This window comes from Brachypodium distachyon, chromosome 3 (assembly GCF_000005505.3).
Source record: "Brachypodium distachyon strain Bd21 chromosome 3, Brachypodium_distachyon_v3.0, whole genome shotgun sequence".
Lineage (NCBI taxonomy): Eukaryota > Viridiplantae > Streptophyta > Magnoliopsida > Poales > Poaceae > Brachypodium > Brachypodium distachyon.
Genome location: NC_016133.3, coordinates 1,284,005 through 1,294,551, shown reverse-complemented (window position 1 = coordinate 1,294,551; position 10,547 = coordinate 1,284,005). Strand labels below are relative to the sequence as shown.

Genomic DNA, 10,547 nt, shown 5'->3' with positions numbered 1-10,547 from the left:
TTTGAATGCATCTATACACTAAAGTCATGTCTAGATCCATCCAAATTTTGACAAACTTGAGATATCTTTTGTTGAACGAAGTGAGTATGAAAATAGTTCTCTTGGTATTTACATGTATGGTTTTTGTTTGTTCGGTTTATTTTTACCTTGAATATTGTCGAGGTGAAAAAAGATTACAACAAACATGGGGTAAAAAATAAGTCTATATATTGATCAGTGTTTGAAAACAACAGAAAAAATTCGGTCTTAAATAATTAAAAACCGATACTATCTCGGTTAATTCGGGTTTTACCTGGTTAACCGGAAAAACTGAGTTTTTTCAATATGGCCCAAGTCGGCCCACTACCACTAGGCCCAAAAATCCCTCCTAACTCCTAAACTGCCGAGCCCATCCCGTAGCTTCCCCCATACGTCCCAAAATCCCAAGACTTCTTCCAGAGACATCCACGCCGCCGGCTACTCTTCTTCTCCCCCTTCCTACCCTCGAAGAATCATCCATCGAGCGGCGGCCGGCGGCGAGCGGCAGCAGAGCAGGTAAGCAAGCCCGGTTTCATCAGCTTCCGGGTCCAAAGAAAAGTAGGTAGATTGATGCGTCTCCTTGGCTTGTTTTTGCATCGATCTCAGAGCAGGGGGGGAAAATCTCGCTTTCCGAGGAGAGAGATGGCAGGCATGGGCGAGATGCACATGAGGCCGCGGCCAGGCCCGCCCATGCAGCACCGTGGCCCGCCCCCGATGGCGCGCGCCCGCCCCGAGCCCATCGACCGCGAGAAGGTTAGGTTTCCTTAACCCTAAGGCTGCACTGGTATATACGGAGTACCTAGTGTGCAGCTCAGCGGAATTATATTTGCTTAGTCTGATTTTTTGTCAAGATGATTGCTAATACTGACTGATTAGTTGCTCTTTAATTTATTTCTTGTGCAGACCTGCCCTCTTTTGCTCCGGGTCTTCACAAAGGTTAGCATTAACATTTCTTCATTTCTTTTCTTGTCGTAAATGTTTCTCCTTCTGTGTTGATCGATAGCTCCGATTGTTGTGCTGACTGTTGAGAGTGCTTTTGATATCCCCACGCTTATGTTATCCACGATTTGGTTGGTTACATTATATATTGTTCTAATCTTAAATTGGATTTGGTGGTGTGTGGATGGTCGGTCTGAAGTAATCGGGGAAGTTTGTTGCTGTCCGAATGTGCCAACTAAGACATGGTCCATTAATAGTGTGCTTGTGTACAATTTGCTACCTCATGAGTCTGGTTCGCTAGGTGGTACAAATGTACACTCGTGAATGGGAGATTCGGTTCGTGAATCCGTGGTTTCTGATTTGAGAGACGCTAGTAGGTATATGTATATGAAGAATTATTGTAAACAAATAGTGCTTAAGAAATCAAGGATTTCTTTGATGGGTCTGATTTGACAAGATAACTGATGATCCTGATGTTCTCTAGCTTTATCTTTTGTTCAGTACAGGATAGTGATACTACAGATTTTTAAAGAAACACAATAATTAAGAGAACTTATCCTGGTGGTTTATTTTTAGGTTGGTGCTCATCACCTAAACGAAGATTTTGCTACAAGAGGGAAGGAGCCAAAAGATGAAGTTCAGATTTACACATGGAAGGATGCCACGCTCCGCGAGCTCACTGATCTTGTAAAAATATATTCTTACATTTCTAACTTTCCACATCTGAAAGAAAAATAATTTAAAGTGGAATGTCATAAAATTCCACTGGGTGTGACAATTGCAATTGTGGCTTGGGCCTACATGTTAATTGCACACCAGTAGTGTTTTGCACTTCCTGATAGTCTAATCAGCACAATTATGATAATGTTTCAGGTGAAAGAGGTTGCTCTGCCAGCAAGGAAAAGAAATGCGAGGCTGTCTTTTGCTTTTGTGTACCCAGATAAAAATGGCCGGTTTGTTGTTAAACAGGTATAAGTTTATTTCTGTCATGACTACAAATACCTAGCAAATCAATTATTGCTCTCAATATCAAGGTCCAAACTTCTAAAGAATCCTTCGTGTTTAATACTGTAGCATACTAGAATATAGAGTCCTTGCCCGTGTACCCAAATCTTGAATTCCTGATAGGTAATAGCACATTTATTACCGATGATAGGTTATGTACTTCTACTTTCAGGAATGAGTTGGATATTGCAATACTAGCATGATATATTAATTAGTTTTGGTTTTGATTACTGTTGGTGAGCTTATGTTCATTACATACTTCCATTTGATATAAAAAAGTCTCTTAATGTTGGCATGTAGAGCTACTCCATGATTAAACTGTTTTGTTATCAACTGTGTTCCTAAAAGTGACATTGGTATAGCACTAGACCCTTTGTCTATCACAAAGAATTCTATTGATGTTATGTAATCAACATTTTTGTACTGAAAAGCCACTTGTTACACGTTCATTCAGTGTGGTTAAACCACAACATCCATTAATTTCTTTTGCCCTACACATGTTTCCTGCCATTCATAACCGATAAAGTTTTAACTCATCTTGTTGGATATTGTGAAGGTGGGTTCAACCTTCTCTTATGGTCATGGAAGAGGGGATGATGCCAAATCTCTTGCAGATCTGGGCTTCCAGGTATACATCAGTGCTTGATTATGCTACTGCAATCTTTTTGTTTGTTGCCGCACAAGTTGATGTACCTATGGTTCCTTGTTTTGCAGATAGGGGATTACTTGAGTGTTTCGATCCAGTGAGCTCACTTTCATGCGGAATAGTGTGTATCACCGTAGTTTGTCATGCTGTGATAATGTAATATCTTAATCTGTGTGTTCAAAGGTTCTCCTTGGTAGTAGGGAATTGCAACCAGAACTGCCTGTAATACTGTCAACTTTGGAATTAAATTGGCATTTTGAACTCCATTAAGTGTCATTGCTTGTTATATGCATATAGGCTTGTTGGAGCTGCGAAATCTTAACTATGTTTTTTAGCAAGAATGCAGGTAATAAGAAATATTGAACATAGGCAGGAATTTGAGACGGAATTTAGCCAAGTATGAGTAGGGTTCGAAATGAACTGTCCTTGTTTTGATGGTCCATTACAATGACGTATCTGATTGAACACGAAATATAAATTCACTTGCCTATGATGGCCAAAATTTGGTACAACCAGTAGTGGTCCATGTAACACGATCAGGGCAGTGATATTTCAGATTCGATGTATTGCTGATACTTGTGAGCAATCTTCATCAGTAACGCCTAACACCAAATTTACCAAACAAACTGGATTTGAGCAGCTGAGCGTGCAATCTATTCTTGAAACGGGATCACAATAATCTTGAGTTTCTTGCATAATGGATCTTCAGAGCAAGAATACGAAGGCTGTTTGGCGATGGAATAACTTTCACTCCAGGTTTAGCGCTCTTTACTTGTGTGAGCAGAATTCCGTAATGACTGATTCACTATCTGAAGATAAAAAGAGGGATGTGTCTGAGCAATTGCACAACCGCAAAGAACCATTTCCATAAATGCCTCACAATTTATTAAGAAATGTTGTGGCACCATTATCGTACTATGTATTATATATGCAAGTTGAAAGCAGTAAGATGTTGGTAAATGATGTAACACCATTGAAGTACCTCGTATTACCTTCTCAGTTTTTTTAGGAAACCTTCTCCTTGGATGAATTATGCTGCAGTGCAGACGCACACTTTGAAGTTTGATCTCCCACAGCTCTCCCTTGCAAAATCTTTGGAGCAGTGTCTTGTTTTTTATCACTTCATTTCCTCTCAAAAATGGCCAGCCCTTGAGAAGAAATGCTCTAGATCCCGGCAAGATTGTAATGTGGCAGTCCTGCAGATGGTTCTTGTCGTCTCAAGGTCTGCCAATCCAATGGCCCAATCGAACCGTTCAAGGATGGTTAACAAATATAATTTGATTTGATCTGCATTCTTACAGCATGTAACCTTCCTTCAGTTCATTTCTCAACATGCAGTTAATCAAACCACCGTTTTTGAGATACAGTTTCCGTATTCTGCCCTCTCTTCAAGGCCACAATACCTAGTGTAAACGGTGTACTTAGTGTATGGAGCAGCACAAAGTTTGAATTGGTCCCTGGAAAAACTTAGATCCTTTCCTTAATTCTGGCAGCTGCACGCCTCATCTGTTTAGCGATAAAATCAGCTTCTTTCATTTTTCCATCTTCCTTGAGAGCATGATAAAGTGCAACCAAACTGGAAGGTGCCACAGCAGCAGAAGTGCCTCTGTTCTCGATGAGTTCGTAGAAAAGCCGGAATGCATCTGAAGCTCTACCAGCAGTGCAAAGGCCATCCAGAACCATACTGCATACTGCCACACCTAACTCATGATGCTTCTGCAAGCTAAACAAAGTAAGTTCCGCTGCCTCTATAAACTTCTTTTCCTCGCAGAGGCTCTCGATTAAGGTTTCCATCTTGATGTAATAGCCATGGTCATATAGAGATGTAATAATTCTGTAAGCACGTTCATTTAGGTTGCTTTTTAACAATGAGTCGATCATATTGGTCGAAAGATCCAAATTCTGGCGGATGTTTCTCTCTAGCATTATCTCAATCAAATCCGCAGCTTCTTTTGCACAGCCATCTTTCTTCAAAAGCCCCAAAAGAACCGAGTGGAACGTGCTTGTGCTAGGCCGGAGACCACTGTCCAGCATCCTGTGTAGGGCCTCCCATGCAATCTTCATCCTTCCTCTCCGCGAAAATCCATCTACGACGGCAATGTAGCATTCATCATCAGGCACAAGATCCCTCTTCAACATTGAGAGCACCAGCTGGTACCCTTCTTCGAAATCTCCCTCCTTGCAGTGCCCTAGAATCAATGTCTTGAATGCAGCAAAGTCGACCTTGCTCCTCTGATCCAATAGCTGCCCAAACAGAACCCTTGCCTTATTTGCCTTCCCATTTTCACATAAATACACAAAAACGGGGTTGTATGCCGCAATGAGCGGCACACAACCCCCTCGCTTTTTGAGCACCTCTTTCTCCACAAGCTCATCCACAAGCTCCTCAGCCCGCACAAACTCCCCGTTCTCGCACAGTCCCCGGATCACCGTGCTATAACTTGCAGAGTCACGGCTTACACGGAGCTCCACCATTTGGCCGAACACCTCCATGGCCTCCTTGACCTGCCCTTCCCTACAATGCGTGGCCATCAGCGTGTTGAATGTGCACGTGTCTGGCTTAAAAGAGTCTGTCTCCAGCAATCCCTTCACCAGGTCCACCCTACCAACCTCACAGAACCCCTGCACCATCGTGTTATATGTGATCCTGTTCGGCGGGACGCCATCCGCTGCCATCATCCTGAACACCGCGAGCGCCTCGTCCGCCAGCCTCCTCGCGCAGTACGCCCTGATCATGGTCGTGTAGGTGACGACATCAGGAGGCACGGAACCGTTCCCCCCGGTCGCGCGCACACGCATTACGTCGAACAGCTTGCGCGCGGCGGGCAGGTCGCCGGCGCGGCAGAGCGCGCAGAGCAGCGAGTTGTAGGAGACGGCGTCGGGGGCGAAGGCGTAGGTCTCCGGGAGGAAGCGGAAGAGGTTGACGAGCGCCGGAGGCGACGCGCGCGGGGCTGCGGCGGAGAGGCCGTGGAGGAGGGTGTTGAGGGTGGCGGCGTCGGGGGAGGCCGTGCGCGAGCGGAGGAAGGCGGCGAGGAGCGCGTTGGCGGCGCGGAGACGGCCCCGGCGGAGGAGTGCGGAGAGTAGGGAGTTGAAGGAGTGAGGGGTGGGGGTCGGGATGCGGCGGAAGAGGTCGGTGGCGGCGCGGACGCGGCCGGCGGCGGCGAGCGCGCGGAGGAGCGCGTTGAGGGCGTGGTTGGGGAGGAGGGTGAGCGGGGAAGGGAGGGAGGCGAGGTAGGCGAGCGCCGGGCGCAGGTCGCGGGAGCGGAGGAGGTGGTGCAGCTTCCTCGCCGCCGCCACGGACGCCGGCTCTGGCTGCTGCTGCGGCGGCGGTGGCCTCGCCGTCGTGCCCATAACAAAGCCGTATAGAGGTTATCTGAACAACACTCCTGAAGACTGCCTACTGTCTGTCGCTTGTAAGAATGCCAAAGAAACTACTCCGTAATTACTATCCTGCTAAAACGACACTCAATTCATCTATAGTAGTAACAGAAAGACACTCAATTTAGATTATTTATGGGACTTGTTTGATTTGTAAATTAGATTTTTTATTAAAAAAACATCGGTTCATTTAGCACTTGATTTGATAGGAAAATTTCCATTGACTCCAAGCTTTGGGGAAAACAAATCTTCGTTTTAATGACAAACTATGATACGGTCATTGACCAATTGACCATCCATGCTAGTTCAATTTCATTTTTCATAAGAGTGCTATCCGAGACAAGACGAAAAGATGAACTTCTCTAGCTGCGCCTAAGGTAGTAAGGTGGCGTCTCTAGCTAGATGAACTATCCACGCGAGCAAGAATACTATGTGAAATAATAAGACATACTATATATCTCTGAAGCAATAAGAAGAGATGACTATTACTGCCCGAACATTGCACACATGCCCCTTAATTACATGTCTTTCACGACTATTCCCATAGTATACACATCTATATCTATGTATTGTCTAGTGACTTGCAACAAACACGCTCTTACGGTGCATGACGTTAACTCCTTAACCTCCTAATTCGTAACATCACTACAAAAGATGCACTATACCAATACACAAGACTTTATGTGCAATGACAAGCGCTATACTATACATTCATAAGAGGAGCATCCTGGAATAATCCTCGAGGACAGGGAGCCTCTGCTCGTCGTCGTAGCCATACATGATGCCGACCATCCTCGCAAAGTTGAGAGACGCCCCGACGAAGGTTGGCGAAAAGGATGACTTGGAGAAGCACTCCCTGTTGATCTCCTCCCACTCCCCGGCGACCATCTCCAACATGTGCTCCTCTACGTTGTCATGAGGGTTCTCTCTCATGTACAACTCCTTGTACGATCCATCCAGCCCATCTTGGGCCTCATCCTGCAGGGAGGGGACAAGAAATGTAAGATCGATCATTGTTAACCAAGGTTGGAGGCATTACTATATATGACTTAATTTGTAGAAGTTCTGACCTTGGCACTGCCCATGTCGTCCATGAGCCTCATGATCTTTGCAGGGCAGGAGACGATCCGAGGAATTCGATCTCTGTCGATCTCTGTTAAACCGTGACCTAGCATGAAGAACAGATGCTGGAACACAAGTGGTGCTCCTGAGGTGACAATGCCGTTTCTTAGGTAGTCTTCCGGTGCAGGAGCTTGATTAGAAGACAACCATTTTGTCTCAACCATGAAGCCATCAAACAAAGTTGCCCACTGCAAAAACACAAGAAGGTAAGCTTTCTCTAGTTAATGTTATTTGCTCACTTCTGTTTTTGTACAAGTAAAATTTTAAGAAACTTAATATATGGTGTATAGAAATATATACAATATGGTGTCTAGCTACATATAGTATTCCCGCACAATTCATTTATTTATACTTGTCTTGGCACATAAAATAAAATAAAATAAATAAGAATAGTTCCAGGAGGCATACCGCTTTCTTGAGATGATCGATCGGATTTAGTCCATGCTCATTTCTGATCATATCTACGATATCATTCGTGACGGTGTAAAGAGCCTTAAAGCATGATATCATGTAGGTGGGGAGTGAATCAGCAGCTGCAAAATCCCACCTGTCAAATTTTACTATGTCAGATTTTTTTATAACACTAATTAAACGTATCTATACAAGTATAAAGTCTTAGATAATCCATGAAAAATTAAATACTCCAACATGAAAGTTGACCTTACTTTTCACAGAAATATATTTGTTCTAACTAGCTGTAAGATTATTTATCATGATAGAACATCCATGCATGCTCACTTTTTAATCGCTCGGTTGAAAAGGGAGAGCTCCTCTTGAGTGGCAACAAGATCGAAGATGTCATCCACAATGTAGATCAATGAGATGATCTTTGTCATCTCAATCCGGTACCTAGAGAAGGGGAGCCCTGGGAGGACAGTCATGGGCCACATGTACCATTTCAGAACCTGGTCCCTGGCAGCCGGTATTTCTTGAGCCAATCCCAAATCCATCCACCATCTGCATCACAATAGATCTTTCACAGTTAATAAAAGCAATCAAATTTCATTTTTTTGTATTGCAAGTTGACTACTCAGTCAATTAATAACATGAGAAACTTTGTTAATATATATAGAGCAAGCTAGTTTTGTGTGATCCAATGGATGATTAATTAGACATGTATATATACCTCTTAACCTCTTGCATTTCCCTCTGATGCATCATTTTGTTAAGCTGGAACTCTGCAAGAGCCAGCTCCTCCATTGCAGTGTTCCTGGTGGGCAAGCTCTGCAGGTAGCTCAAATGGTGCCTGGCCTTATACTGGTTCAGGCTCACATGGTAGGGATGGTCCAATGACTGCCTCACATACCTTGCAAGGTTTGGCTCCAAGTACTTTGTTGCAGATCTAAGGTGCTTGCTTGAGAACTCCTTGGCCTTGTAGAGTGAAGCCTCTCCCATGTTGAGATGTGACATGTCTTGCAAGCTCAGCAACCCCTTGATATCTTTGCTATGACCATGGTTGAATTCACCATTACCGTTTGCGAACTTTCCAAGAACCTCATCTGCCGCGTGGAGAATTTTTTTTTGTTTTAGGCAGGTAATACATAATGAAAACAATTATTTCGTCTCGAGGCGGTAAATTATAAAAATCAACAGCGGAAATCGCACCAGAAGTTTGTAAACTTTGCGTCTATCGCGCTCAAAATCGTTAAACTTATGCTAATTTTTTTTACTGACCTGCAGAGACATGATACCCAGCTTCTCTCATCAGCCTCAAGGAAAGTGTTGCATCAAAGAGATCATCGGTGTGGATGAGATCCACGCATCTGTCCACGACGCTGTCGATCTCGTCCTGGAAGTAGTGGTCAATGCAGAGGCGCTTGAGGTGATCAACGGTGGTGATCATGCCATGGCTGCTCTTCGGGTGCTGACGCAGCAACGCTTGCACACTCGTGATCAGGCCCTCCTGGTGTTTCACAGATCAGATACGGAATTTTATTTTTAGAGAAAAAAGTACTGAATTAATTAGATACATGTGAAATACAAACATAATTATTTTTTTTGCGCTGGAAAAGGGAGTTTCAATTAACGAACATAGAAATACAAACATAAATTTGCTATTCGCTATATTGATCTTGAGTAGATGTCTTTTTAGAATTTAGATATCTTACTATCTTGATCGTAAACATGTATATCTTTTGGTTTGAGGTTAGGAGCTCCGTTTGGCATTCATTTTTCTTATAATTACATCTGCTCATTTTCCGGTTTCCTGACCAACTTTTGCCTATTTATTTTGCACTTATTTTTCATATCAAATTATAAAGTTCAGCACAGGGCAATTTAGCAAATTCAAACTAAGCCTAGTTAAAAGAGCTAACCTCGACATTAGTTTTTTTTTTCAAACCGGGATACCCCTTATCCAATAATTGCTCAACGAAAATATTCTAGCTTCGCTAGGAAATCTGCTGTCAGCGCTCGCAATCAGCACGCCAACTACGGGACAAAAACCCAGCAACACTAATAAGCACTACAAAAGTAAACACCAACATCTACCAAAAGTAACCCAGCAGCACTAATAAACACCACAGACAACTGAAGGATCAAAGACTGTTATAACGACCCATATATATTTATATATAGGTCGTTATAACAAGGACTAGAGCTAATTAAGTACCTGCAAATCAAGATCACTGGACAGTTCATCCGACGCGGGCTCCCGGCCGGGGCATATCACCCGAGAAGGGCGGAAGAAACCGCCGCCGCTGCCTTTGCGACTGCAATTTCCTGCGGTCACCGGCGAAGCCGAGTGGTGCAGTGGCTCGACGGAGAAGGAGAAGAAGCTGTGCGCCGCAGCCATTAATTCCTAGCTGATCGAGACACAGCTGAAGTGCTGAACGACGCTGATGCAGCTAGCACGTACGTAGCTAGGTAAGCAAGAACACACTACAAGACCCAAGATTTTCTGCACTTGTGGCTAGCTAGCTCAATTGTGTGTTACAGAGTAGACTAATTAATCAGCTAGGCTAGCCTGTGTAGTATGTAATGATCGATGGAGAACTGAACTGAAGTGAATGCAGCTAGCTATATATAAGGTCTTTGGGAGGGATGATGTGGGATGTGTGCATGGCCTGCCTCCAATTTATAGGAAGAGATCAATGGAGTTTCCATCCAACGATATGTCCCTGATTTGGGGTTTGGATCTGAGTGTGTACGTGTGTGTGTGGGTGGGGGGGGGGGGGGGGGGGTGATACCACAAGTTAATTTAATTGCGCGAGAGATGCGTGTGTTATGTCTCTGCCCACGCGCGTTGAAAATCCTCTAAAATGTGGTACAGTTAAGCTACAGTGACCTTAGGTTTAGAGCTTGCTAGCTAGCTAGAGCAGACAACGCCAGAAGAAACGTACTACCCACGTAACACGATGCAAAAGTGGCCACACGCACACACACAATTTGCCTTAGGCAGTGAACTGACCCTTTGACCCTAGGTCAGGTGGTCCGGTTC

General features: G+C 44.1%; 3 protein-coding genes across 5 annotated transcripts; 1 reads left to right on the top strand and 2 right to left on the bottom strand.

Moving 5' to 3' along the window:
* The first annotated feature begins 377 nt into the window (after positions 1-377).
* LOC100828108 (histone deacetylase complex subunit SAP18) lies at positions 378-2,884 on the top strand. Of its 2 annotated transcripts, none has more exons than XM_003573560.4 (7): positions 378-534; positions 625-771; positions 922-954; positions 1,534-1,644; positions 1,831-1,926; positions 2,519-2,590; positions 2,677-2,884. In XM_003573560.4, the coding sequence occupies exons 2-7, from the start codon at positions 661-663 to the stop codon at positions 2,707-2,709; spliced, it is 456 nt and encodes a 151-aa protein (XP_003573608.1). In that variant the 5' UTR covers positions 378-534; positions 625-660; the 3' UTR covers positions 2,710-2,884. The 2 variants fall into 2 exon arrangements, with proteins under 2 accessions (XP_003573608.1, XP_014757130.1); XM_014901644.2 differs by having other exon boundaries at positions 384-534; positions 630-771.
* A 100-nt stretch (positions 2,885-2,984) lies between these two features.
* On the bottom strand, positions 2,985-6,066 carry LOC100825426 (pentatricopeptide repeat-containing protein At1g02060, chloroplastic). 2 transcript variants are annotated; one of them, XM_014901643.2, is made up of 2 exons: positions 3,591-6,066; positions 2,985-3,417 (listed from the first exon to the last, which is right to left on the bottom strand). In XM_014901643.2, exon 1 carries the CDS (start codon positions 5,957-5,959, stop codon positions 4,076-4,078), a length of 1,884 nt encoding a protein of 627 aa, XP_014757129.1. In that variant the 5' UTR covers positions 5,960-6,066; the 3' UTR covers positions 2,985-3,417; positions 3,591-4,075. The 2 variants fall into 2 exon arrangements, with proteins under 2 accessions (XP_014757129.1, XP_003573599.1); XM_003573551.4 differs by having other exon boundaries at positions 3,601-6,066.
* Positions 6,067-6,419: 353 nt separating this feature from the next.
* LOC100823591 (S-(+)-linalool synthase, chloroplastic) lies at positions 6,420-10,261 on the bottom strand. The gene is made up of 7 exons (XM_003573545.4): positions 9,720-10,261; positions 8,783-9,011; positions 8,235-8,607; positions 7,847-8,065; positions 7,517-7,655; positions 7,057-7,296; positions 6,420-6,964 (listed from the first exon to the last, which is right to left on the bottom strand). Exons 1-7 carry the CDS (start codon positions 9,900-9,902, stop codon positions 6,698-6,700), a joined length of 1,650 nt encoding a protein of 549 aa, XP_003573593.1. The 5' UTR covers positions 9,903-10,261; the 3' UTR covers positions 6,420-6,697.
* Positions 10,262-10,547: the final 286 nt, after the last annotated feature.